General features: G+C 38.0%; 1 protein-coding gene across 1 annotated transcript in view; it reads left to right on the forward strand.

Moving 5' to 3' along the window:
• Positions 1 to 25,224, forward strand: part of AVEN (apoptosis and caspase activation inhibitor) — a 105,197-nt gene that overhangs the window by 7,993 nt on the left and 71,980 nt on the right. Inside the window, exon 2 of the mRNA XM_075713035.1 lies at positions 19,618 to 19,798. Coding sequence (XP_075569150.1) covers positions 19,618 to 19,798 — 181 coding nt within the window. The remainder of the gene's footprint in view (positions 1 to 19,617; positions 19,799 to 25,224) is intronic.

Here is a 25,224-nt window from a genome sequence, read left to right on the forward strand (position 1 = left end):
CCCGCTTCGAACCTAGTTTAAAGCCCTCTCGATGCGCTCTGCCAACTATATCTTCATTTTTGTGGTCCATGCACATGTAGAACTGATCTAAGAGAACATCTAATGCTGTCAGCATCGGATATTTTTTTCCTAATTAGTATAAGCTAAATCTTTACAGTCTAAGCAACTGCAAAAAGCAATCTGTTCACAGGCATGGTAACAAAAGCTTGGATTTTTCAAATACAGATACATTTGATTTCCTTGAGAACACTGTAACAGCTTGTGCAGATAGGAGAAGAATAGATTTCTGGATATTGAACACAATAAATCTTTTGACGTTTTATGTTAACGTTCTCAAAAGCAACTAGGAAAAATCTTGTTTAGATTAATGTACATCAATTTGTGAGCTGTACTTAATTACTAATGAGGTGCGAAGAGCTTCCTTTCTCTACTGTGATGTGTGAAGAGGCACTAACTGATTGTGAATGAAGTGTGGATTATTTTATTTTGAGTATATTGATTTAGACCAAGCCTCTTGAAAAGTGTGAGAACGAGTGGTTGGAAACTTCTTCAGGGTTGGTTCAGTGTCAAACTGGTGTTTGTTAAATGTGATTCTGCAAGGCTTCATTCTTTATCTGCTCATGTTCAGTGTTTCTATTAATTCTGAAGGAGTAAAATATACAGTTAAAATTTGCAGACAGTGCTAAACTGGAAGGGTGGGCAGGAGGGTGGAGCACAGAACAGCCTCAACAAATGGGAGAAACAGCCTGCACTAAGGTGTAATTCAAGGTCAAATATAACACAACTACATTTACTTAGGAAAAATCTGCAGAGGTGTGTGACTGGTTAAGCTCCAATTATTATAGAAGGGAACTGGCAGCTTAATGGATGAGAAAGTATCAATTAGCAATGCAGTCACACTGAAGAACTGTTTCTACTTCTGCAAGGTTTGGGCCAGCTAGGGAATGTTCAGAGGGAAAGAATGAAGAAAGATGTGAAGTCTAGAAGATATGACCTAGGAGGAAAGGTTGACGGACCCTGACTGATTCTCTTTTTCTTTTGTTTTTCCTCCTTCTTTTTTTTTTCTTTTTTTTTTGGTCTGGCGAAGAGGACACTTTGGGGAAGCCTGGATAGCAATGTTCCATTAAGTAGAAAGGTTGCTGCAAACAGATCCATTTTACGTAGGACAAGAAGAAAAACATTATTAAGAAGGAGGAGGTTTAATTTGGGCATTGAGAATACAAATTGTGACTGAAAGGGTAGATAGATTGTGTAATGCATTGTGTAGGAAGTATATGGAGATAGTACAGACAACTATTGTTGGAGGTTTTAAGAGTATGGTGAAGGTTACTGAGCCTACTCAGTAGAGCTGCTGTGTAACCACTTGTCACAGCCCTATTTTTTTCTTCTATTTTTCAAGGCTGTCTTTGCAATGGAAAAAGATAAATGCTTTTTATCCAGCCAAAGTTAATTTATTCTTTTCATTTTCTAGACAATAGAGAAACCTGCTTTTCACAGTGCTGGGGACTGCAATGTTCTGTAATAATCCCTGATTGTTTAGCATGGAATGGTTTAGTGGTATTTATTGTTATTCCTTCATCGTATTTTACCAACTTCCCTGCTGATTTAACTTGAGACACTTGTACTGAAAGCATCCCATTACACAGGGGAACATGCAGCATCATTGCTGCATAACAGTTTCATGTCTGACTTTTTTTTGTTGGTAACTTCCTTGGAAAGAGCTTGGGGTTTTTTTTATAGTTTGGATGGCTGTGCATTTCTGTCCTCACCGACTTAAATGCTTTTGTTCCTCTGTTGTCCCCTCAAGTCTCTGGGGTAGTAATTTTAGTAATTTTTTCAAACAAAAACAGTCCCGCAAATTTGCTAGCTTAAATAACTTTTATCAGCTCCATATTTTGTTCTTTGTATGAAACACAACTTTCAATCATTACCTTATTTAGATTTAATTATCCCATAAAATGGAGTGGATTTTATTTAGAAGGAATGTAAAATGGTAATACCTTGAATACTGGAGAAGCTCTCCCAAGAACTTCCCATGGCATTTAACTGAACGTTTTAGAATTTAGGGCAGAACTACGCCTACGGATTTAAGAATCCATCTTCAAATGCGTTTTGGCGATGAACCGATGCTGGTAGCCACCAGTAGGTGGGGCTGGCCGCTCGCCGGGCTGCGGTGGGGCACGGCCGCGCCCCCGCGGGCAAGCATGAGGGGCAGGCATGGGTGGGCGTCACGGGCTGGGAATGCTTTCCTCATCTCGGGGTGATGTTCTCTGGACGTACAGCGGAGCGTGTGAAAATGGCACAAGCGCGTGAATTCTTAGGACTTGCTACTAGGTGTTTGTTCCAAACGCAGCTCTGAGGGAAAGTTAGATTGTAGGGAGGGAACACTTAGTAATTCGGAGCTAAAAATCCTGTTGTGCTACTGGGGTGAGTAGTTGGTCCCAGAAAACATCATACAGGGTTTCGTATGGGTGCATCAAGTGAGAGGTAGTAGGTGTTTATGCTGAAGAATAAATAAATTTGTAGAAGAGATTAAATTTGATTAAAAAAAAATTCCGTACAGTACTACTACTGTTTTCCTCACAGAAGTAACTGGGTAGCTGTAGGAGCTCTGTTAGGGTTTCCAGCCAGTTTAATGGTGCTGCACAGCCTTTTGTAGCTATCAGAAGGTTTCACTGTATTTTAAAGAAACCAGGAATTGCTGATTATTGATTCAGTGGTGATTTAGAGCCTTGTAACCAGTACAGAGGAATATTTCTTACAGGGTTTCACAATCAAAGGATTTGAAGCCTGTGTGATTCAGTGCGCTATGGTAAGGCATAGAGGGGGTCCATTTCCCACTGTTCTCTTTCAGGTGTGCGATTCCTCTGTATTTTTATGTGCATGTGGTTTTTCTCTTTTTTTTTTTTTTTTAAATAAGGCTTTAACTCTTCTGCAGGTAGACTTAATAATACATTCTGCTGGTAAAACCTGTAAGTCTGCTGGAGTGTGTGAGAACTTTGCCTCAAGGTCCTGTTTCTATTCCTGCTTCACTTTTCCCAGAGGATAACCATAAAGTTACAGACTCTACACTCTCTCTTTAACCCTGGAATAGCCAAGATCCCTGTCTTGTAGAGAACAGAGTGATAATTCTGGGCCCTAGCTCTTCCTAGGCTACTGCTCTGTCACTGGCATGTTGTGAGGCCTTCAGCTTTTTCTGATTGCCTGACAAACTAAAGGTTTGGTTTTTTGGTGTGGTGGGTTTTTTTGTTTTTTTTTTTTTCTTCCCTTCTTTTCTGTATTCTCTTTCAGGCTGTATTGCTCAGGTTATGCTGCTTTGCTGACTTCACTGGCTTATTATGTTCCTGTTAATTTCTAACAGTAGGTGGCATGCCCATGGAAGCAACAGAAGCTCAAATCATCCCATACTCTTTCTTTCTTTTCCTTCTACTTCACCCTAATTGTTAGCAAGGGTCTTAAAAGATTATTGTCTCAGAGTGAAATTTATTTGCAGAGGTAGAATTCAAAAATGAATTGTGCTAATGAGAAAAGCTAGTTCCTTCAGTATTTTTGGCATGGCTCTCTGTACTTAGTTCGAGTTACTGTCAAGGATGGGTGTTTTGGTGCAAATTTGCCTTGTGGGATACACTCAAGTGTGATACTGGTGGACTCAAAGTGTTTTCTGTCCTGATGGAACCACAGCTGAAGTTGTCCACCAGTTGTCTAGACAGTTGAGCACTCTCTAGAGCTCACCACTGCAAAATGGATGCAAAGTTCTCCTGCAGTTAGTGTTCTGCATGCACCTAGGGCTGGCAACCAGTGCAAACTATTAACCTGTGCAACAGGTAAAGGTGTGATGTGCACATAAAATCCTGGGATCATAGTGCATCCCAAGTACAGCCCAGTCCTCCTTTACCTTGTTGGTAATTTAGATGTGTTTGTACATTCAGCAAGTTTTAAATGATTCTTAGAGCTTCTTCACAGTAGTGTTAACTGCAGGATCAGAGCATGATTGTGCAGTAGCTCTTACTTTTTAGAATTATACTCTAGACCGATGGCAAAATAAAATGCCATTTTAACATCTTATTTTTATAAGTATGGATTAGGGCGTTGAGGACCTTGGATAATGATTCTTCACTACTTTATCTCATGTTGCATGTTGGGTTTAGGGAAGCAGGTTCTTTAAGGCTATTTGGAAAAATACCTGTCAGAGGATTTCTCCCTCATGCCTCTGCAAAAAAAAGTTGGAGATGAATGAGGAAGGAGCGTCTGAGGTTTGAGTGGTGATCTCTAAAATGTCTGCAGTAAGTTGCATTCAGATTTGATATACAAATAACAAAGGGTTTTTTTGAGTGAATGCAGACTTATTTGAAAACATCCATGATACTATACCACCTGGTGTAGTTATAAAACAATTTCGTAGAGACAATTTAAAAATGAAACAACATTACTGCTTCTTGAGCCTCTCAAGAGGCTGATAGTCACAGAATAAACATGGAGATACAATACACAGAGGAGTGTTTCATGAGCCCTTGATACGTTTAGAATTATTTGAGCCTTGTTTAATGATAGGCTTTTTACAGATGTTCTGTCTAGGTAGGAGTCATGTTTTTTTCTTCAGCTGTAAATAGGTTTGAACATAAGAACTTGTCAGGATCTAGATTTCTTTTTTTCTTCTGTTATTTCAGGTTGGTTTTCTGCAACTGCAGTGATGCTTTTCAGGGAGGAAACTTTGGTTACACTCTTTATCTACAGGTTACATAGTGTAGAGGACAATAGTTCACACCAGGTCATTGTCACGTGACTAATCTGTTTGAATTACCCATAAATCATTTTAAAAATTATGGGGGGAGAAATTTTTTTTGCTACTGAAGTTAGTAAGACAGCTTCTAGAACCATACTTAGCGAGCGTTGGAGCAGTAACAGTTTTATGTAGAAACTTCAAGAACAGGTCTATTGTGTGCTTCATGAGATGTTTTTCCCTTTAACTGGAGCATCATTCCTGCTACACAATTCCATCAGAATAGGATGTCTCTCTTGGCTAATTCTATCTTTAGCTAAACCAAAGTGATGAGTTCCAGTATCCAACATTTATGATGCAGTCTTAGAATTTCATCCCTCTTTCAAAAATTCTCATCCTAAGACTAAAAGCTTTTTTCTTTATGCTACCTGTTCTCTCAGCTGCCCTTTCTGCTAATTAAGCTTCTCTTTAGCTTTGGTAGATCTCTCTAAAGGTCACCAATAGAGCAAACTAGTGAAGAGGATTACTCTTTGCAGGGATATTTTTTCTCTTTTCATGAAAGAACCTCTCTTGAGGCTCTTCCTTAGTCCAAAGGAGAAAAAAAGCATTAGCTTTTTCCTTTTTCCCCTCAACTTGAAAAACGGGTTTATAATAGAAACTTGAACTTGTACTAGAAGAGCTATGATGTCTAGGTGAGCAATAAGGAGTAAATTGTTTCTGTTAATGAGAGGCAATGCTTAAAAATCACTGGAGACTCACTACAAATTCATCAGTAGGTAAATATGCCAATACGAGAAGACTCTGAACACATGTATGTGTATGACCTCATCCCCATTAATACTTTTGAAGAAATAATTTTTAACTTACTCTGTCTTGTATGTCACTGTAATGATGGAACAGATTTAACATTTGGCAATACTATTTAATCTTATTACACTGCTGCAAAATCATAAAGTGCAATACACAAAATATTAAATACCAAGATTTTTTTTGTCTTTGCATTTTATTAGGTGTAGTCTGGAAAAAATAAAGCATAAAAGCAAAAGGATTTGCAAATACCTACACTGACTTGTCTAATCTGGCTGCCAAGAATTGCAATTCAGTGACTTTTACAAATGCTTGTTTTCTGTTGAATAATTGGAAGGGGGAAAAAATCTTATCTAAATTATGTGAAACCCTGAAGGAGGAAGTACAATGAAACGTGGTTTAATTATTTTCAGTGAGACAGCAAAGCAGATTGATGCGCTTATCAATAATAATTGTTTATTTCCTTGCCTTATTGTATCCTTTGTTAGCCATTGAAAATGCTGTTTATGATGCAGGAAAAAAATGTCTCTTAATGAAGCAATGTATTATTTCCAGCTCTTTCTCAAAATATATAGCAAAATCATCCTTGCGTCTGCCAGTTTACATTAGAAACAGTTTGTACGTAAGGTTATAGAGCCATTAGCACTTTTTTGTAAAAAGGCAGTCAGTGGACGTAGAGAGCCTGTTTTAGATACAGAGAGTGCATGATGAAAAGGTTTCAATCTGCAATGAGTAATGAAGCGAAGGATTTGGGGAATGTGGAGAAAAGGAACAAGTTCAAACTGCGGTCTCTTCCCAGTTTGAAATACTAAGTGCAGTCAAGTTTTTTTCACTTCTCAGATGAGTGACTTTAAATACTTTTTGAACTGAATTTCCCTCAATTCCTTTTTTTCAGTCCCTTTGTACTTTATGTAAAAACATGATATTGTCATAAAGATAGAGCAAGAATTAAAGAAAGAATGACATGAAGTGTTACATTTTTTGTTTCTTTTCTCGTGTGTGTGTGTGTGTACGGTGGTGGGGCATCTGCATGGTGCACAGGCCACCAGCTTCTCGCATTGTGCCGGGAGCGTCCAGTTGCTGTACTAAGTAGAATAGGTCTGGCTCAGAAAACAGGCAAGATCACCCATTTCAGAGTATGTAGAGTCACTGTATTCTCATGGGATGTGGGAGATGCAACTTGAAATATATTTGTGCAGAGAAGGGAATTGCATTTATTTCCACTTTCTGGATAAAATGCTGTAGTTCTGCAATAGCTGAATAAACATGGATTGGATTTATTTACACTATCTCTTTGAGATGCTTTGTTTTGGCACTTTCTTATGCCCCAGTCCCATCTATTCTGAGGTCATTTCAGGACAAACTGAACTATTTTTGCTGGAGGAAGTTTTATGTTTCTGTCAAAAGTGTACAGTGGTGATGTAGTTGTTAGAGGGTTTTGATAAATTCTTGTGTTTCTGTTGCCTGCAGCAGGTGACTGCTTTGAGGCCAAGTGCATGCCACACATTGGTGGTATAGAATTCTGCTTCTAACTTATCTGAGTCAGGACAATGTGATGTCTCTACACCTTTTTTTATCTGTGTTGTTGATATTTTGATATATAGACAGAATCCCCAAACCTGTTCACCATTAATTCTCAAACTGTAGTATAGCAGTTGGAGGACATACTGCTCAGGCAGCTGTGCTACTACCTATATCACCTTTTGAGCTATGCTACTAAAAGAGCTTGAAAGTGGGGGCTGTGGTATGTTACTGCCTTTTGTTTTGGAGCAGCATCAGCGAGACACATTATCCATCATACAGCTATATTTTGAATTACAGTGCATGTGGATTCAACGCAAGCCTATCTCTCTTGGAGGCAAACCCACCACAGATCAGATGTTTGGCAGTAATTTGCTGCGTATGGGACAGCATGTTGCACGGTGCCTGAGGAAGTCCAGCTGACTTGTTCCTCTTTTTTGCTGAGTTTGTGCTAGGAAGGGGGGGTGCACAAGGAAAGTTGATAATGGAGGCTGTGAGTGGCTGCTCTTTTGCACTGCTTGGGTATACTGTTGGTGAAATCCTGCCTTGATTATGAGGCAGGGTTTGCAATCCCTGAGTTTGGAAGCATATCCTTGATGAGTTACTTTTTTGCTCATTTCCCCTTTCCTTGCATCACTCTGTTGCCTGTGTGGTTTGCAGACATCTATGAAAATCGAAAGGAGAAAAACTGGGCTTCCTTGCTGACTAGCCCATACATTTCTCACGTCATTGAAAAGACAAGGAAGAAGAAAGGTTTTATCAAGTGGCTAGTTAGTATTCTCTGCGTCTTTTCTGGTTTTCCACCATGTAAAGAAAGAAATTAATTCTAGTATTGGTCTCAGAAATGCTGTTTAAAACCCTGGGAGTTGAGGATAGTATCTTTTTGATGTAGCATTGCTGTAATATGTGGTTATTTTGTCTAGTGTGACTCGATTCTTTTTTTTAATCAGTGTCATTAAATGTATATATCCTGCTTGTTTGTTCCTTGACATGTGGTTTTGCATTCAGCTTTATAGTTATGCATTTTGTTTGCATGTTAGGCAATCTGCTTTTTATCCTTAGTATCTTTTATGTAATTTATTGTTCATTGATTTACTATGTGCTGTGTATTGGTCCTAAAAATTATCCCTTTTCGACCCCCCTTTCTGAAACTATCGTCAAATGAGGCTATTTGTAATTGAAGTCTTACTGAGGTCTGCTTTGTCATGCCACACCATAAATGTAGTAATGCAACTTAATTTTAAGAATGCATGATGGCTGGATCTACCAGTTTGCTGATAGAAGGGTAGTAGAGATGTGAGGTTTCTCAGTAGCATGTGAAATTATAAGTAGGAAATCGCAGTATATTAGTAATGAAAGATGAAGAACTTAGGGACTGTGCTACTGACAGTGTTGCAGGCATAGTGAAAGGGGGGAGGAAAGCAGAATGCTGTCCTTTTGAATTTCTTATATAGTACCTTTTTAGGGTTTCAAATTAGTAGAGTGTCTCTTTTACAGCTTTAATTTTCATTACGTGAATATTTTTTATATTTGCAATATGCTGTTACGTGATAGTTGATCCGAAAAAGTGTCAGATGTTGGGTGTTTTAATTTAAACTAAAGATAGAATTTCCCACTGTGAACCAAACATCAGTACTTGTATACTGAACTTCTGAAATGATGCACTACACATCTCAGTGTGACAATCTTAAAGCCATAACTGAAAAAGGGGACTAAAAGCAGTTGCAAATGTTCTAAAATTCATGTTGAAAGTTCTACCAGTCAACATAAATATTGGTAGCAAAGTATCTTTTTTTAATTTTTATTTAAAAAATGTGTGAATTTGACAAAGGACGCACCTGTGTGTCCACATGTATTATGTGGAACAGGAGTAGTAATGGGGAATCTGCAAGTCTTTAATGGAAAGAGAAAACAAAATTGGCTTTAAAAAACCAAGTTTAACATTGTAGGAAATTAAAGCCAAGGATATGGCTTACCAGCACACTTAGTCAATCTAGCAGATAACTGCTGCCAGATATGAAGGAAGGACCTGCTTCCCAGATCCCATGTTTCAGAGCATGCTTCCAGCCTATCTAACCATTATTTGCGCTTGTCTGATTCCACTGTGAACTGATAACAAGGAACTTAAGCTGGCAGAAGGTTAATAGTAGGAAAGAGAAGAGAACTATTGATTATTTTTCTGCCAGTTTAGGGGTACGGTCTGAAAGAATATTGTTCTGTTTGGTGTCTTTCAGAATTTTTTTCTTCTTTAATGCTGTGCCAATTGAAAATATAAAAGTGTGGGTGAATATCACTAGTTATTTTCATGTTTTGAAATCCATAGAAAAATAATGTCTTACTCCTTATGTGCTTTCTTTTTTACAAAATAGATGCATTTAAAAAAACCCTAAACTTTTAATTTGGCACTAAATATTATAAATTATTTTTAAATTTAAAGGTAGGAAATAGTTATCTTTTATTCAAATGTAATAAGTTTTGGAGAACTTTCTGCATTCTTAATAGAGCACAACCGGAATCTTTCAAAAGGTGTTTTTTTGGGTGGTTTTTTTTTTTTTTTCTTTTTTTTCATTATGGCAAAAAATTGATCTATTGAGAAACTTTGTCACATATTTTTCCTTGCATGAGAAACCCTGAAGCTTCTTCAACATGTTGGCTTTGGTCTTGGTAGAGAGTTGCTGGATTTGTGGTGTTTTTGTTCTAAAACTGTGTGCATGTAGGCGGTGTTAAATAAACATTAGACTTGTCTGTATAACTGAGGTGTTCTCTAAACTTCACTCTTTTGAGCAGACTTTGTTAAGATTATGAACTAACCTTTGCGGGTTAGGATCAAGACTCAAATTTTTCTCTGTTCTGCAGATGGATGGTGCTTTGAGTGAGCTTTTTACATAATTTGTCATACTTTTACTTCATCATTATTATGGTTGCAGAAGTACAAAGCTTTTCACTACATATCAGTTTATAACAGTTATGTTTATTGAGAGAGGCTGTCTTGCTTACTGACTCATGAAGACTAGCAAAATAGCAATATCCTTTAAAAAGTCTGTTACTGAACTGTTGAGGTGAATATATACCCTCAACAAACTTTGATTCCTTGATGTTACAGAGCTCCTTACGTGTGTTCTTTACAAGTTATTGTTAAAGCTATTACTACAACTGCTTTTGCAATTTTAGAACTGCTAGAATAAAACAACAAAATGAAACACTAAGAATTAGGTATACTATTGGAGGTTTTCAAGCCCTGAGTGGACAAAGCCCCAACCTGCTTGGTCTGATTTCAGTTTTGACCTTCTTTTGAGTAGGTGGTTGGACAAGATGACCTCTTGCAATCCCTTTCAGCTTGGATTAGTCTACAATACTGTGACATTAACACATAAGAATTGAATCAATTTCTGAACACAGTCAATCTCTAATGCAGCTCAGGATACTTCTATTTAGGAACAGCAGATTTGGTAAGAACAAATAACTTTCTGTAGAAATTTTCCTTAACCTATCCAGAATACTAAGTATAATTTGGTTTTAGAATATGACATACAACATTCACATATGTGGATCCATATGTATGCAATACTTAAACCCCCTGACTTTGGCAAATACAACCTATACATAGGAAAGATCAGTAATCTAATTGAAAATGCTGTAACTTTTGTGGCAATATACTTGCTTTATAAGGTTTTCTTGAAACCTGTTATTTCTGTCAAGACAGAGGCTCCTATTTTATGTTTGCACTCATATTTTTGACTGAATGTTTGTAAGAAAAACATTCAGCTTTCTTAAGTTACTGTCAGTTTGAAAGTAATAGAGCTGCCAGGTTTTGTGCAGGTCCATGTGACAATTTTGTATAAATTGCTTGATGAGTTTGCATAGTTGCCAGTAACTTTTATATAATCATTTCCACTGAATTAAAGAAAAAATACAGTTGATTTTCTGTTGGTGGAAATGTATTGGCTTGGCAAGTTTAGAAAATCAAAAGTCTCTCTATCTATAGACAGCAGCTGGACAAGCTTCCTACAGGCTCTTTGCTCGCAGCATGGCTCAGCCTTGGGGAAGGGGGGCAAAGGACTGCTTCTACAGCTAATGTAGCTTGTTGATTCTCTATTGAGTTTCCTAATTAGTGCAGAATGAGTGCTGAATTTATAATGATACCATTCTCACAACACACCCCATCAAATATCCTTCAGTTTGGAGTTTTAAGCTACATGAGTAGAGCTAAGTTTTAGCTGGTGGCTTTGTAGTTTGGAAAATTGTGCCCAGTGTGCCCAAGTGTGCCCAGGTGGCCAAGAAGGCCAACAGCATCCTGGCCTGTATCAGGAATAGTGTGGCCAGCAGGAGCAGGGAGGTGATTGTTCCCCTGTACTCGGCGCTGGTGAGGCTGCACCTGGAATCCTGTGTCCAGTTTTGGGCCCCTCAATACAAGAAAGACATTGAGGTGCTGGAGCGTGTCCAGAGAAGGGCAACAAGGCTGGTGAAGGGTCTGGAGCACAGGCCTTATGAGGAGCGGCTGAGGGAACTGGGGTTGTTTAGCCTGGAGAAGAGGAGGCTGAGGGGAGACCTTATCGCTCTCTACAACTACCTGAAAGGAGGTTGTAGTGAGGTGGGTGTTGGTCTCTTCTCCCATGTAGTTAGCGATAGGATGAGAGGAAATGGGCTCAGGCTGCGCCAGGGGAGGTTTAGATTGGATATTAGGAAAAATTTCTTTACGGAAAGGGTAGTGAAGCATTGGAACAGGCTGCCCAGAGAGGTGGTGGAGTCACCATCCCTGGAAGTGTTCAAAAACCGGGTAGACGTGGCACTTCGGGACATGGTTTAGTCTAGTCTACCCTTGATTGGTTTAGTGTGGATGTGGTAGTGTAGGTTAATGGTTGGACTGGATGATCTTAAAGGTCTTTTCCAACCTAAACGATTCTATGATTCTATGAAAATCCTGAGTCTAATGAGCGAATTCTTGAAATAATGCAGTTTCCAAAATAAATACTTACTTGATAGGCTTTACCAAGTTCCCATGTCTACTTCTAACGTTAGAGAACAGAGCTTTTGCCAGTTTCTTCCTGTGAATGTACATTGTGTGGTTATTAAGTTTATTTTATCTAGGAGTCAACAGTTTTCAAACTGGGTCTTTAGAAGCTGCAGTACAGAACTTCAGCGGTATGTAGTAGAAGTTGATTCATTTTGCCTCTGTAAGCCACCCATATGAAGGGCCATGCAGCTAATAATGTGCTAGCAGGTTACAGAAGTATTCCTGAGATAGCAGTGGAAAGTGAACATCGGCATTTATGGATTATTTTCTAGTTCTTTGAAAGGGAAGATAGCCAGCCATTTAAATCAGTAGTTACAAACAAAATAACCAAGCTGTTTGCCTGTGGGGCTTTTTTTTTTTTTTTTTTTCCCCCTGGCTCAGTGAGTCTCAGGGAGCGATTTAGCTCCCAATAGAAGCTGTTGTTCCAATTCAGTGATGCGTAAGATTTGTACAAAATATGGCTATAGCTTGTGGAGATATTAATAATGATCTGTGAGGAAGATGAAGTACAACTTGTACCGTCCTGCTGCTTGATGATATTATAACTTTGAGTGCAAAGAATATTTTTAGAGGCGTTTTTTCAGTTAAATAGTAATGAGAAAACAGTCTTTTTCATTTGAAGTTTTTAATCGGTTCCAATTATTTGCATTTCATAGATAGAATAAGGAGGAACTCTGAAGCAAAATAATTTGGTGGACAAGATTATTATATTTACTTTTTCATTGTTACTGTGGTCAGACTTGTGAATATGATGTCCATTGAAAACAATTCAGTATAGATAAGCTAACAGCTCACAGTTTTTGGCAAGTGTTGCTGAGTATTGTTACAAAATATTACGTTCTATCTCTGAAAGAAGCTATGGTATCTTATGCTATCACTACATTAGGAAAATCTTATTTTTTAGGGAAATTTACAAATCTTATCTTTCATTTTCTTTTCTAAAATCTGGATTAAGAGTACTAAGTAAGAATAGTTTGGGGGATTGTATTCCACTCTTACTTTGTACTGACCTTTTTATATTGTTCTAACTTGCTCTTTTTTCTCTGTACAGAAATTTATTATTAATATTCCTGGGTAGACAGAACAATGTGTTGGCATGGTTCATGGGATTTTCCCAGCTAGTGGAGTATGTATACAATATACTGACAGACATGTTTACCTTGTTAATTCGCTACTGTTTTTTTAAATTTTTTTATTTTTAAAACTAAATTCCTGTTTGTCTGTATCATTGTGAATTGCATTTCAAATTCTGTTGAATTTCAGCCATCTGTCTAGGTAACTTCATAAAGATTATGTTCTGTATTATTTCTTGTTGGCAAGGTCATCTTGATTCTAAACACCTACAAACTTGCATCGGTATCGATAAAATTGCACTAGTACTTTGTCTTTTGTAAAATAATAGCATTAATGTAAGAAATGTGTTTAAAAATGCAGTTCTGCTTTCATTGCCGTAGTTCTGAATATATATCCTGTTTTTCTTTAATATACTATACAGTTCATGTTTTAGAGAGCCATTTAAATTTCCACCACAATAAATTAGATAATGTATTCCTTTGCCACCTTTAGGTTTAATGTTAATAAATGTCTAATTACTTACAAGACAGAGAAGAGGGACATATATCTAGGGGTTGTAATTAGGTAAATCTGGAAAATCAGAACAACTTTTTTGAAGATTATTATACTATATATAACTATCATAAGGTATAAGCCTATCAATCATTGTGATAGAGAACATTAAGCTGTCAGGGCATTCTCCTGTACCTTTCTGGATTTAAGGTAAAAAAAGTGCATTTAATGAGCACTGTTACAAAAAAAATGAAATCTTTCTGAGATTGTGTTGTATTCATATTGTGCTAAAATAATTCCTGGTGTAATCTCATTGCTCCTGTTTGGTTACACCAGCAATAACTTTGAACCATGAAATTAAAAGCAGGTATGTCTTTCCAAGAGCAATTTAAGTCATTAAAGTGTAACTTTAAGTCTTTCACATTTCCACTTATGTCTGCCTAGAGGAAGCACTCAGTAGTTAATATCAGCCAAGCTACTTTACTTATTGTCACTCATACAAACCTCCGTGTACAGATTTCTATTCTGTGAAACAATTTAAAGTGTAGAGATTATGAACTGCTTTGTTGCTTAATTATATATGTTTTTTTGACCCTATGACTTACAAGTTCCATGTGTGAGAATTTGACTGTAACAGATGCTGCTCAAATTGGGATGTGGAGGAGAGGAGAAATTGTCTCTGAACACACACTTTACTATTTTAAATACAAATGAGGAAAAGATACATGCCTGTTCATGACGCAGCTGATAGTCTAGGTCAGATTCAACCCATAGGATATTTTGATTTTGTCTTGCTAGCCTTTTTCCTTGATGAGAAGAGAAACTGGGATTGAGATAGATAATCCTGAATGTCATCACACTTGGGCAAAGCCTTACAGCAGTTTCCCAGAAGGGAAGAGGAAATCAAGAGAGAAGTTTACTGAAGGAATTGGTGTGCGCTGTTGCTGGCTGGGAGAGCAGCAAATGTATGGAGTAGACAGTGGTTATCACTCTCCATGAGCATGCAAGTGTCCATGCATGGCAGTGGCTAAGTAATTACTATGGACTCTGGGTGGATATACAAGATGTCTGGGGTATTAGAGGTGAGAAATGGAAAAGATTAAGGAAACGTGTATGTCTTTGAGAGGTGTAATATTCAAAACAGTAATACAGAAGTTACAGTACCAGAAGAGAAAAGTAGAGCTTGATCAATACAATTGTAAAGAGTTTCTAAAGATAAAATGAAAAGGTTATTGTAGGAATTTGGAAAGGTGAAGGAGAGAAATAGCTATGCTCTTTCTAACAGATAAAAAAGCTCAAACTATGTTTTCATACATTCTGTAAAGTGACATTCTCAGGAAGAGAATTGGGAGAAATACTACAAAATAAATAAGAATGGAAATCTAATAATTCATGATATCTACATAACGGGGAAGGGCAGTTGGCCCAAAGAAAGGCAAGCTGAACATATGTTGTTTCTATGCTCCTCCCAGTCACTGTAGAACATTCTAAGTACTGACAAAGATTAAATGTTTTAAACTTTTCTTGCAGAGATAATGGAACTGAACAGGAAGAGGGCTATAAGCCTTAACTCCTATGGATTCCTAAGGGGAATAAATACAGTTTTAGAAGTCTTAATGGAAGCTCTGACTTTTAATGCACTTATAATTTTTTTTTAAAGGGCTTGTGAGTTCATCAGTTCTTGTCGAGTGTTTGCACACATGTGCTTAACATGCTAGGGCTGATTGCACTTACAGTGAAGAGTGGTTGAGTAATTGAAGCAGGATGCAAGAGGTCACTGTTGCACTTTTTCCATTGTGTACTTCAGCCTTGGTTTGATCCAAACTACTCTGGATTCCAGGGAAGTGCAGAAGGATGACCCCAAGGGAAATTATCTGTTCTGAACAATGTTTACTTCATTTTGACACCTTCATTCCTGAACCGTGTGCATCAACGTGTTCTTCTCTGTAAGAAAAGTCAAACAGAAAACCTGCTTTCCTATTTTTTCTCAATACCATACCGTCCCCAACCCTGTATGCAAAATTAGTGTATAAAGGAGGGTGTATTAAAATGCTCTTTTGCTGTGGTAGAGACTGTAGATTGGGGTCACATGTGCTATGCATTTTGCTTTCCTTCAGAATGAATGTGGAGTCATAGGCTCTGGTAAAGGATGAAAATAAATTCCTTGATGGAAGACCCCAAATTCTGCAAGCTCCTCTGCAGGAGAGCTTGGCCTTTTCACTGTTGTTTGAATGACTTATATGAAATCAGTGTTTAGGCAGAACACTGTGTATATTTTTTTTGTTCTTCTGATATGCAAAACAGTCTGAAGGTTTCCTGGTTTTGTTCAGCTGGGCTTTTGCATACTTTCCCCACTTTCAAAATTTCAATGAAATGTGCAAATGGTAATGCATGTAATAATATCTGAAACAGAGGCATAGCAGATAAATATTATACCTCCTATAGTATCACAGTGCATTATAGCACTGAGCAATAATGCATAGATGTTGTTCAATACTGTTTAAAGGCATAAGTTTTTCTCCTTATCTGAGTAATCCTGTTTTAAAGGTTATATTTGAGTTGGATTCTGTAATTTGTTTCAGTTTGTATCATTTGTTATTTGAGGGTGGGGCAGGAGGGAAGTTACTTTATTTCGTTACACATAGGACAGATGTTTGCTCTATACTGATTAAGACTCATTTTCAGTAAGGTATGATGACAACGGTAGCAGCATATAGTCTAGCTGAATAGGCAGCTAAGAGGAAGGTAATGAAGATTTATGTTTATGTGTTTCCGAGGTTGTTACTTTAGATGGTAGCTGTCTCGTGAGATGGTAGAAGCAAATTCTTTTCTGAAGCTTCACCGATCAGAGTTTTTTTATGTATTTGATAGTTTTAATGATGAAGATGCATCTTTAAGTTGTTTAAATGTTGAATATTCAAATGTGATTATTTGCAGTTTTATCTCGTAGCACAGCAGTGCACCATGTAAAATTTTCCATTAAATATTTATTGGAAATGTAAGCAGGTTTGTATTTGAAGTTTACTCATTTCAAAAGTAAACCTGAGACAGTACTTGGGGAACCAGGCTGCACAACTGCTATTAACACTCCTGAGAATTTGTGGTTTATTTCTTAAAGTTAACGATTTTACTTCCAAGAAACAAAATTTCCTTGAGGTGTGCTGTATAACATAGCTAATAAGAGAATGTGAAAAAGAATTTAGTCCAGATTAAGAGGAAACATTTGAATCCATATTAGTTTACTGGAAGCTTGTTAAAATAAGAAGGTGATAGTCCTATTTTGTTTATGTTGACAGCTGAAAGGAGTGAATCCTTCAAACAGGTCTATAGTAAGTAATTAAATATAATGTCATAGTTGCCTAAGGTGATTCTGATCTTTTCTTAAAAACAAAACCAAAGTACAACACAGATCTATCAGTGTAGCACTATTCTTGCTTTGACTTGTGAATTGTATCAACTCCAAGTTATTTTGGGCACTGAATTTCACTAGGTTTGTTGTATTATAGCAAATCATTCAATTTATAGAAGAACAGAAGAGAAATAAGTTGATTCTTATCTTGATAGAAGTGGATTTGGCCTTTGTTCTGTGGGAACTATAGCTCTGGATCAGTCCCCAGTAAATAGAGAGTTGTGACTTCTTCCCCTTGCTCACACACACAACCATTTGTCCACAACAACTGTTTTAGTGTATTTATCTCATGAATAGAAGGAAAAGAGAATTTACCTAAAAATTGCACAGAACCAGTGAGAACGCACACAATATTTTCCTTCTTGTCAGCTGTTTGACAACTGGTAATATATTTGTATAATTATGACAGCTTTTAATCTGTTTTTTAAACTCTCTGATGATTTTACCATTCCTTCATGCTGTTCTTAACCAGATCTCTCAAACAGTGCTGAAAGAAGATTGCTTATGAAGATTGGTGGATTATTTTTCTTGGAAAGTCATTATTCTAGTTCTGATTTTGCTACTTGTGTGATAATGCTGGGCGGTCATTTTTAAGACATCAAACATGGGCGAATCTAAACTCTCAGAATTGTGTTTGAAGATGCTTTGGCTTTCAGTAGACATTTTATAAAAGCCATGAAACAGGCTTCACTGCTACTTTTGGCCATTTTTAATATATTTTCAGAACTAAGGAGTAATAATGCTCCACTGTCCACAAACTGCTACTTCCTACTTTTTCATGTGTCAGTCATCTTCTTATGATGATGGACTTGCATATAAATATAGTCTCTGGTGTGCAACAGGGGTTTATTTGGTGTTGATAGAGGTTTTTCTGTTGCGTAATTGGACACTAGAGGAACATGAAAATCTCAAACAGTTTGTCCTTGTCTAGCTGAGCCAAAAATATAGCTACAAAATTTTCTATGGAGTAGTTAAGCCTTCCTCACAATGGATTTCTAAAATCAATCTAAAACATGTGTTGCATTGCTCTATGTCCTTCCTTGAGCTATGGAAGTAACTCATTGATTATAAAACAAGTTAATGAAGTGATGTTCCTGATAATGGATTTGTGCAGTTGTTTTTACCAGGTTGTCCAGTGTTGTACCAATGTGTAAGTGCTTCAAAAACCCTAATAGTAGGGTTTTAGGAACACAGTAACTACTAGAGATTTTAGTAATTTTTCTGCACAAGATGTTGCAGCTCTTTACTTACAAGGGCTTTTTTTGAACATAAATAATTGCTCTTCACATTTATTTCAGGATTAACTATCAAAGCCAAGGTCCTCTTTAAAGCCAGTGTCTGATGGTGAGCTGTAAGGGTGTTTTGGCTTATGGGTATATAATGACTTACTGAGAGGTAGCTTGCTTTTTCAGTTATTTTATACTGAATGGAGATGGCTTTAAGCTTTACAGCAGTGTAGATAAACTTGAATTTCACTGCCCTGGTCATGAAGAATGTACTTATTTTTGGGACAGTGAAATTTAATCTTATGGCAGCAGCACGCTGTGGTTTGTGAAAGGAGAGATGGAGTAAAGGAGAGAAAAGAGAGTGGAGCTGTCAGCAGTAATGTTTGGGAGCCGACATGGTGGGAGTCTCTTCTTTCTTGACTCCCTTACTCCACCTCTTCAGAGCTTGAGACCTCTGTAGAAAGTATCTTGTACAGAACTTCTCTGGTTGCTCTCAGTTCTCTTCTTGCCTGTTGAGTGCTGCTTCCTCCAGGAAGCACATCCTTCTGTTTGTGAACCGACAGTCATTCCAGCTGAACCCCAAGCTCTGGGAGAGGAGAGCTCTGTTGATATAGAGGATTCAAAGGAGGGGAGAGTTTTCCATGGCCGTTAAGTACCTGTGGCAAATGCCTCTTTTGCTTGCATCTTAAGCTGACACTGCAATGAGCTCTCACTTTGACTCTAGAGCTTTTTAAGAGTTTGGCTAGTAGATTGCCAGCAGTCTATTTAATTTTTCCGTGTGTATTTCCATAAAATGGCTTTCATGAAGGAAATGCTTTTGATTAATTATTCTGTATTACTTGCGTTAAAACCCTGTAGTCTGTTATAATGGAAATTCTTAACGTAGATCACCCTTTCCTGATGTTTTTCTGCAGTATTTGTTATGTTCTGTTTTTCCTATTCCGCTCTACAAACATCAGTTCTTTCAGTTATCATCTTTATCACTGCATCACTTGGATGGGATACTGTGATTAAATTCTTAGTTCTGCTCCCTACACATTGCTCTCAGTTTGAAAAGGAAGCTGTTCATTATGGTCTTCCAGAGTAGGAGGGAAACCGGTGCAACTTGCATCAGTGTCACTGCTTGACCCCTGTAAGAACTGAAGCTTCACTAGGTGCTTTTAATTATACTATTGATGACTTACAGTTCAGGAAGATGGTAGCACCCGATCTAAAATTTTGACATGGATTCAGGCTGATTTGTCTTTCTGGGTTTTAATTCTGTGGCTGCAGTTGTTTGTATGAATGACTGTTTAAATACAGAACAAAGTGCTATTGAGTTGCAATGGCTTAACTGTCCACTTAAATGTCACAGGTAGAGGAGGATGATGATACTAAATCACAAGAGGAAGAAGAGAAGGAAGAACTGAAAAACTATTCCAGAAGAAAGATTTTTTCCAACTGGAGCCGCTATGAGGATACAGAAAAAGAGGGACAGAGTGAATGTGGGGAATCACAGAGAGGAACAGACTTCAGCGTTTTGCTTAGCTCAGCAGGTAAGCATTTTCTACTCTGTAGATAGTTTTTTAGTTTTCCATTTTGAAATGCTCTACTTTTCTGGCTGTTGTCCTTGATGATGAAACAGGACCCTAGAATACCATTCCTATCTGCCTCAGTAAGTCTGCCATTGATGTGTTCAGGAGTGCTCAAAGTCTCTATAGGAGCAGGCTTACAGCATACAGGCTGTACGGAGCCATGGCAGGTGGGGAGTAAAAGAGGGCTGCTGCATTGCCAGTTTTAGTTGTAGGATCATGAGATGTGTATCAACTTCTCTGAATGGTATGTTGTGTGGTAAACAGTGTTGGAGTCAAGATGCCTGGTATGGACCTGAGAGCTGGATAGGTAACATAGCCTGGGGAGCAAAGTAGATATCACAACTCAAAACTTTTTAAATCAAGAGACCTACCCTGACTTGCATGTTGCCATGGTTCAGCTTTTTAAAACAAACTGTCTTTAAAATGATCTCATTAATAGTACTTTTAAACTGAGGATATAAGGAAATACCATATATTTTGTATTTTTGGTAAGTTATACTCCAATACAGTTATTACCAACCCATTTCTTTTACTCTGTAGATTCTCTTAATGCCTAAAATTAGTGTCTTGTTAGTTAGTATTCTTACTAGTTATTAATTCTAAATCTTTCATTTAAAGAGTGATTTACTTTGTTTAAGGATATATTGACTGTTCTTGACATTAAAATAAATTGATGAGAAATTGAAATAAAGTACATTCTTTCAGGAGAAGAAAAAAGTACCGTCTAAACAATAACGCAGATTTTTTGGAGTCACATAAAAAAGCAATGTGTGTTGGGGGGTTTCTTTGTATGGTTTCTTTGGCTTATGTGTGAAAACTGAGAATGCAGTCATCTCTCTTTCTAGTGGTCTGAGAAGAAGCTTGCATCTCTGCTTTATTTGATAATTTTGACTTCTGTTAGTATATTGCTGTTTAACATTCTGAAGTTGCACAATGGACCCAATTCAATTGCAACAAGCAGTTAGGGGAGTACTGCAGAGGGAATGGAGTCAAAGTGCCATTTTTCATGAGTGCAAAAGCTTAGAAAGGTCTTGCAATTTACTGTTTATACACAACAATGCAATTAATGCAGCCAGTTAAGCATCCCTTGGCAAAAGCTCAGATTAAAAACCTGTTCTCCTATGTAATGTTTAGGTTCCATGCTATTGAAAGTAGGGTCTTAGAGTGCCATCCTTCAAGGTACAACTTGGCTTTACTCCCAGAACATATCCTGTTAATTGAATGAGATAGGGTAGAAAAAATAGTTTGGGATAATGTAATAATAAAGACAGAATTAGTACTAGTGGACAAACTTAAATGGAGGAATTCCTGATGTCCAAGGAATTAAAATTCTAAGCCTGGTATTTGTTTAATATTTTGTAAACGTGCTTCTACATGTAATTTTCTGGTTAAAATCAACCGAAAAATAGCAAAATTAGAAGACTAATGTTCTGTGATATGAGTGTCATGTTGATAATTAGCAGGAGCTTTTAAATCTAGTACATGAACATTACTCTTGCTTGAATTAAGAAATTAACAAGAGTTACGGGTTGTTATACTGTATTTTTAGCAGTAGTAGAGGAAAGTGGGATATTTTTTCTGAGAGGGGGAGGAAGGGGTTTGCAGATATTTGGAGAGGATGGTAAGTCTTTAGGGTATTTTATTTTACATTTTTCAGTAGCTTCTGAAGACACACACTTTTTTTAGTTTTTTGCCTGTACTTCTAGATTGTCCCTGCCTCAAGCCAATCTCCAATGCAGCACTGATTCTGTCTTTTCAATCAAATATTTAGGCCTGACTTGTCCCAGACTGTCTCTGACTGCAGCTTGTCTCTCTGCTGTCAGCCTGCCTACTAATTCTTCTCACTCTCCCTTGCTTCTGTTGATACTCCTTCTTGTCTATGTTTCTGATTCCTGGTGGTAGGTCTTTTCTCAGTCTTTTGTTGTGAGCCAGCTCCCTTCCACATATATTCACTAAAATCCAGCTCTGTCAATTATATTCTGTCCCTCACTCTATCCAGTCCTGGTGATCCCCAGTTCTGAGTTGTTCTGCCTTGGATTGCTCATTTGGCTTAATTTTTCTCTAATCCACTACCACACCTTCTTCTTATGTTCCTCTTAGTTTCTTTCCTTGCCTAGTCAATCCCAGTTTAGTCTTTCAAGCTTCCAGTTCTAGTCTCCACCACAAGCTTCTTTTCTCCATCTTCCCTCCACATGCTCTGTCGGTATACCCTAAATCCTACTCAGTTACCCAACAACATGAAGTGACAGACCGCTGTTTTCAACTGTGATAGGGATATTGGCATAGGTGAGGTTGCAGAAATATGCAAGACACTACTTTTTGTTCAGTGTTGTACTAACGCCTGTTAAATGCAGACTTCTCTTACAGTGAAAATCAGGCTCTTCGCTCATAACCAGAGGTTAGAGAAAACTTAATTCAGTTGCCTTGCACATTGAGATGACATACAGAAGGTCACCGAGGATGGACTGTCTGGTGATTAGTTGTTATGCTCCAACAGATCTTGCCAAAAACCATGTACAAACTCTGATTTCTAGAAGCTTGCAGCTTGGCTAAATCAGGCCAGATTTTTGCCCAAATGAGCAGAGTGTACCTCTTCTACAAAAACATTGTCCAGCCTGATTTCAAGTTACTGATTCAGGGCAGGAGAGTGGTTACAGTTTTTCAAAGGAAATGCTTAGAAGGGGTTTTTTCCCAGGTCCTTTCAGGGTAGAAAAATGTTCCAGCCATTCTCTGACTTCTTTTAAACGGTGGTGGTAAGGGGAAGGTGAGAAAAAACTACCTGAAGCAGTTAGCGATGTAGTTAGTGATAGGACGAGAGAAAATTGCCTCAAGCTGCGCCAGGGGAGGTTTAGGTTGGAAATTAGGAAAAATTTCTTTACGGAAAGGGTGGTCAAGAATTGGAACAGGCTGCCCAGAGAGGTGGTGGAGTCCCCATCCCTGGAAGTGTTCAAAAAACGGGTAGACGTGGCACTTCGGGACATGGTTTAGTCTAGTCTACCCTTGATTGGTTTAGTGTGGACTTGGTAATGTTAGGTTAATGGTTGGACTGGATGATCTTAAAGGTCTTTTCCAACCTAAATGATTCTATGATTCTATGATTCTATAACTACATGGGAGAAGAGACCAACACCCACCTCACTACAACCTCCTTTCAGGTAGTTGTAGAGAGCGATAAGGTCTCCCCTCAGCCTCCTCTTCTCCAGGCTAAACAACCCCAGTTCCCTCAGCCGCTCCTCATAAGGCCTGTGCTCCAGACCCTTCACCAGCTTCGTTGCCCTTCTCTGAACACGCTCCAGCACCTCAATGTCTTTCTTGTATTGAGGGGCCCAAAACTGGACACAGGATTCCAGGTGCGGCCTCACCAGTGCCGAGTACAGGGGCACAATCACCTCCCTGCTCCTGCTGGCCACACTATTCCTGATACAAGCCAGGATGCTGTTGGCCTTCTTGGCCACCTGGGCACACTGCTGGCTCATGTTCAGCCGGGTGTCTACCAACACCCCCAGGTCCTTTTCTGCCGGGCAGCTTTCCAGCCACTCTTCCCCAAGCCTGCAGCGTTGCATGGGGTTGTTGTGACCCAAGTGCAGGACCCGGCACTTGGCCTTGTTAAACCTCAGTTTGGTCAGAAATTCAACAGATGCAAAACTTCATGTCCTTGCTGTTCACCAGGTGATGTGAGCTCTGTGTAGAACATAGAGGTATTGATTACTTCTTATTACTGATCAACAGCTTTAAGATTTAAGAGCAGTACCAGGTTACTGCTCTTGAAAGAATATGACACTATTGCAACTAAGGATTGGTAACAGGTCACTTGAATATTCCTAGTATGTGGGCTCCTGAAATAAACAGTTAAGGGTATGTGCTTTACTTGCATCTTTCCTCATGTTCTCCTTTTTTTGCTACCTTATTCCATGGATGTTCTCTGAGCTTGCCTGACATGCTCTCCTTCCCTGCTTCTCCTTCTAGTCCCATTCCAGCACATCAGAACTTTCCTTTCCTTTTTGATGGTCGTGTGGTAGATGCCATTTGCCATCTGTGGAGGCTCCTTATCCGAGTGGTCTCATTTCCACTTGGCAAAGGTTTTTGTTGTGACAGTTATGCCCTGGGCACTCCGTAACTTTGGACTTGTTGATAGACCTGAGAGATACTGCTGTTTTATATACCTGTAGGTACCTGAAATCAATAAAACTGCATCTTCTCCCCCTCTCCTTCTCTCCTGCCTAGCCAAAGTAACTTTCCCAAACAAAAAGGAAAAAAAACCCCTTCTACAGTAAAGATTTGCAGTAAAATCACAGGACTTGGCATCAGTGGAGGCTGGTTCTCCATCTGCTCAGTGCTTCCTCCTGAACTGTTCCTAACATTACAGAAATTAATCTTTTTTGTTCTAATCAGACAAGCTGTCTTTTTTTTTTTTTTGGTCTGAACTAAAAATAGGAAGTGCCAGATTTTAAGTATTAATTACATTTTCTTGATAAATGTATTTTCCTGTAATAGGTAATCTGTGCTCATTATATATGCTTTCATATCTGTGCCTTTTTTCCTCCTAAGTTTTATCTAAAATGTAACCAAAACTGTATAGGAGTGTAATGTGATTCCATGACTTGAATGCATATAAATGTAGGATGTTTCTTATTTTCATTTTAATGTTCTGATATCTTAGGACTATGTGACCATATGGGTGTCAGTGATAGTACTGCAAAACTAATGGTAAGTAATAAAAGAAAAATCTGAAAGGTTTCAATGTTTCAGAGAGATTTGTATGCTTTATGATTTAGAATTTAATAGAGTAAGATTCACAGACTAAAGGGGTTAAATTTTTTCCCCATTAAAATCAGTGTGGCAAACTTTTTCCCATTCTTTTAATTTTCGCACCTTGATTACACTCATTAAATTCTGGATTTCTGGATTTAAAAAGTTTTCTGACCAACATCCTTCTCTAATCTTGGGCCTTAATCTTTTGCTGCTACTACATATTGATGGTATTTCTGCTGAATTGTGTTCAGGTATGTTTTGGTTATGAAGTCACAAATCAGTAAGTTTAAATGTGGAACAATTTGTCCTTATTCCTGTCTTGCTGTTGTGATGTCCACTACTTGAATTTGTAGGCTTGAGAGCTAGATAAAAACGTCAACTCACCCAGTATTTCTCTCATTTAACCATGTCCTTTGTTTTGATAATACCTCTAGAACCAGTTTTGTCTGACTAGGCCTCATGTTGGTCATCATGGTTTCTGCTCCATCATCATCTCTGACTTTCCTGCCTGTGAAATCCCCTAAGCAAAAATGAATTACTCTGACTCTTGTACTCAGACAGTTCATTTAGTATTCCAGTCTTCATTTTCAAAATTCAGTATGTTATTACCACTCAATTCATGTTCCCTTTCTTCT

This window comes from Pelecanus crispus, chromosome 6 (genome assembly GCF_030463565.1).
Source record: "Pelecanus crispus isolate bPelCri1 chromosome 6, bPelCri1.pri, whole genome shotgun sequence".
Lineage (NCBI taxonomy): Eukaryota > Metazoa > Chordata > Aves > Pelecaniformes > Pelecanidae > Pelecanus > Pelecanus crispus.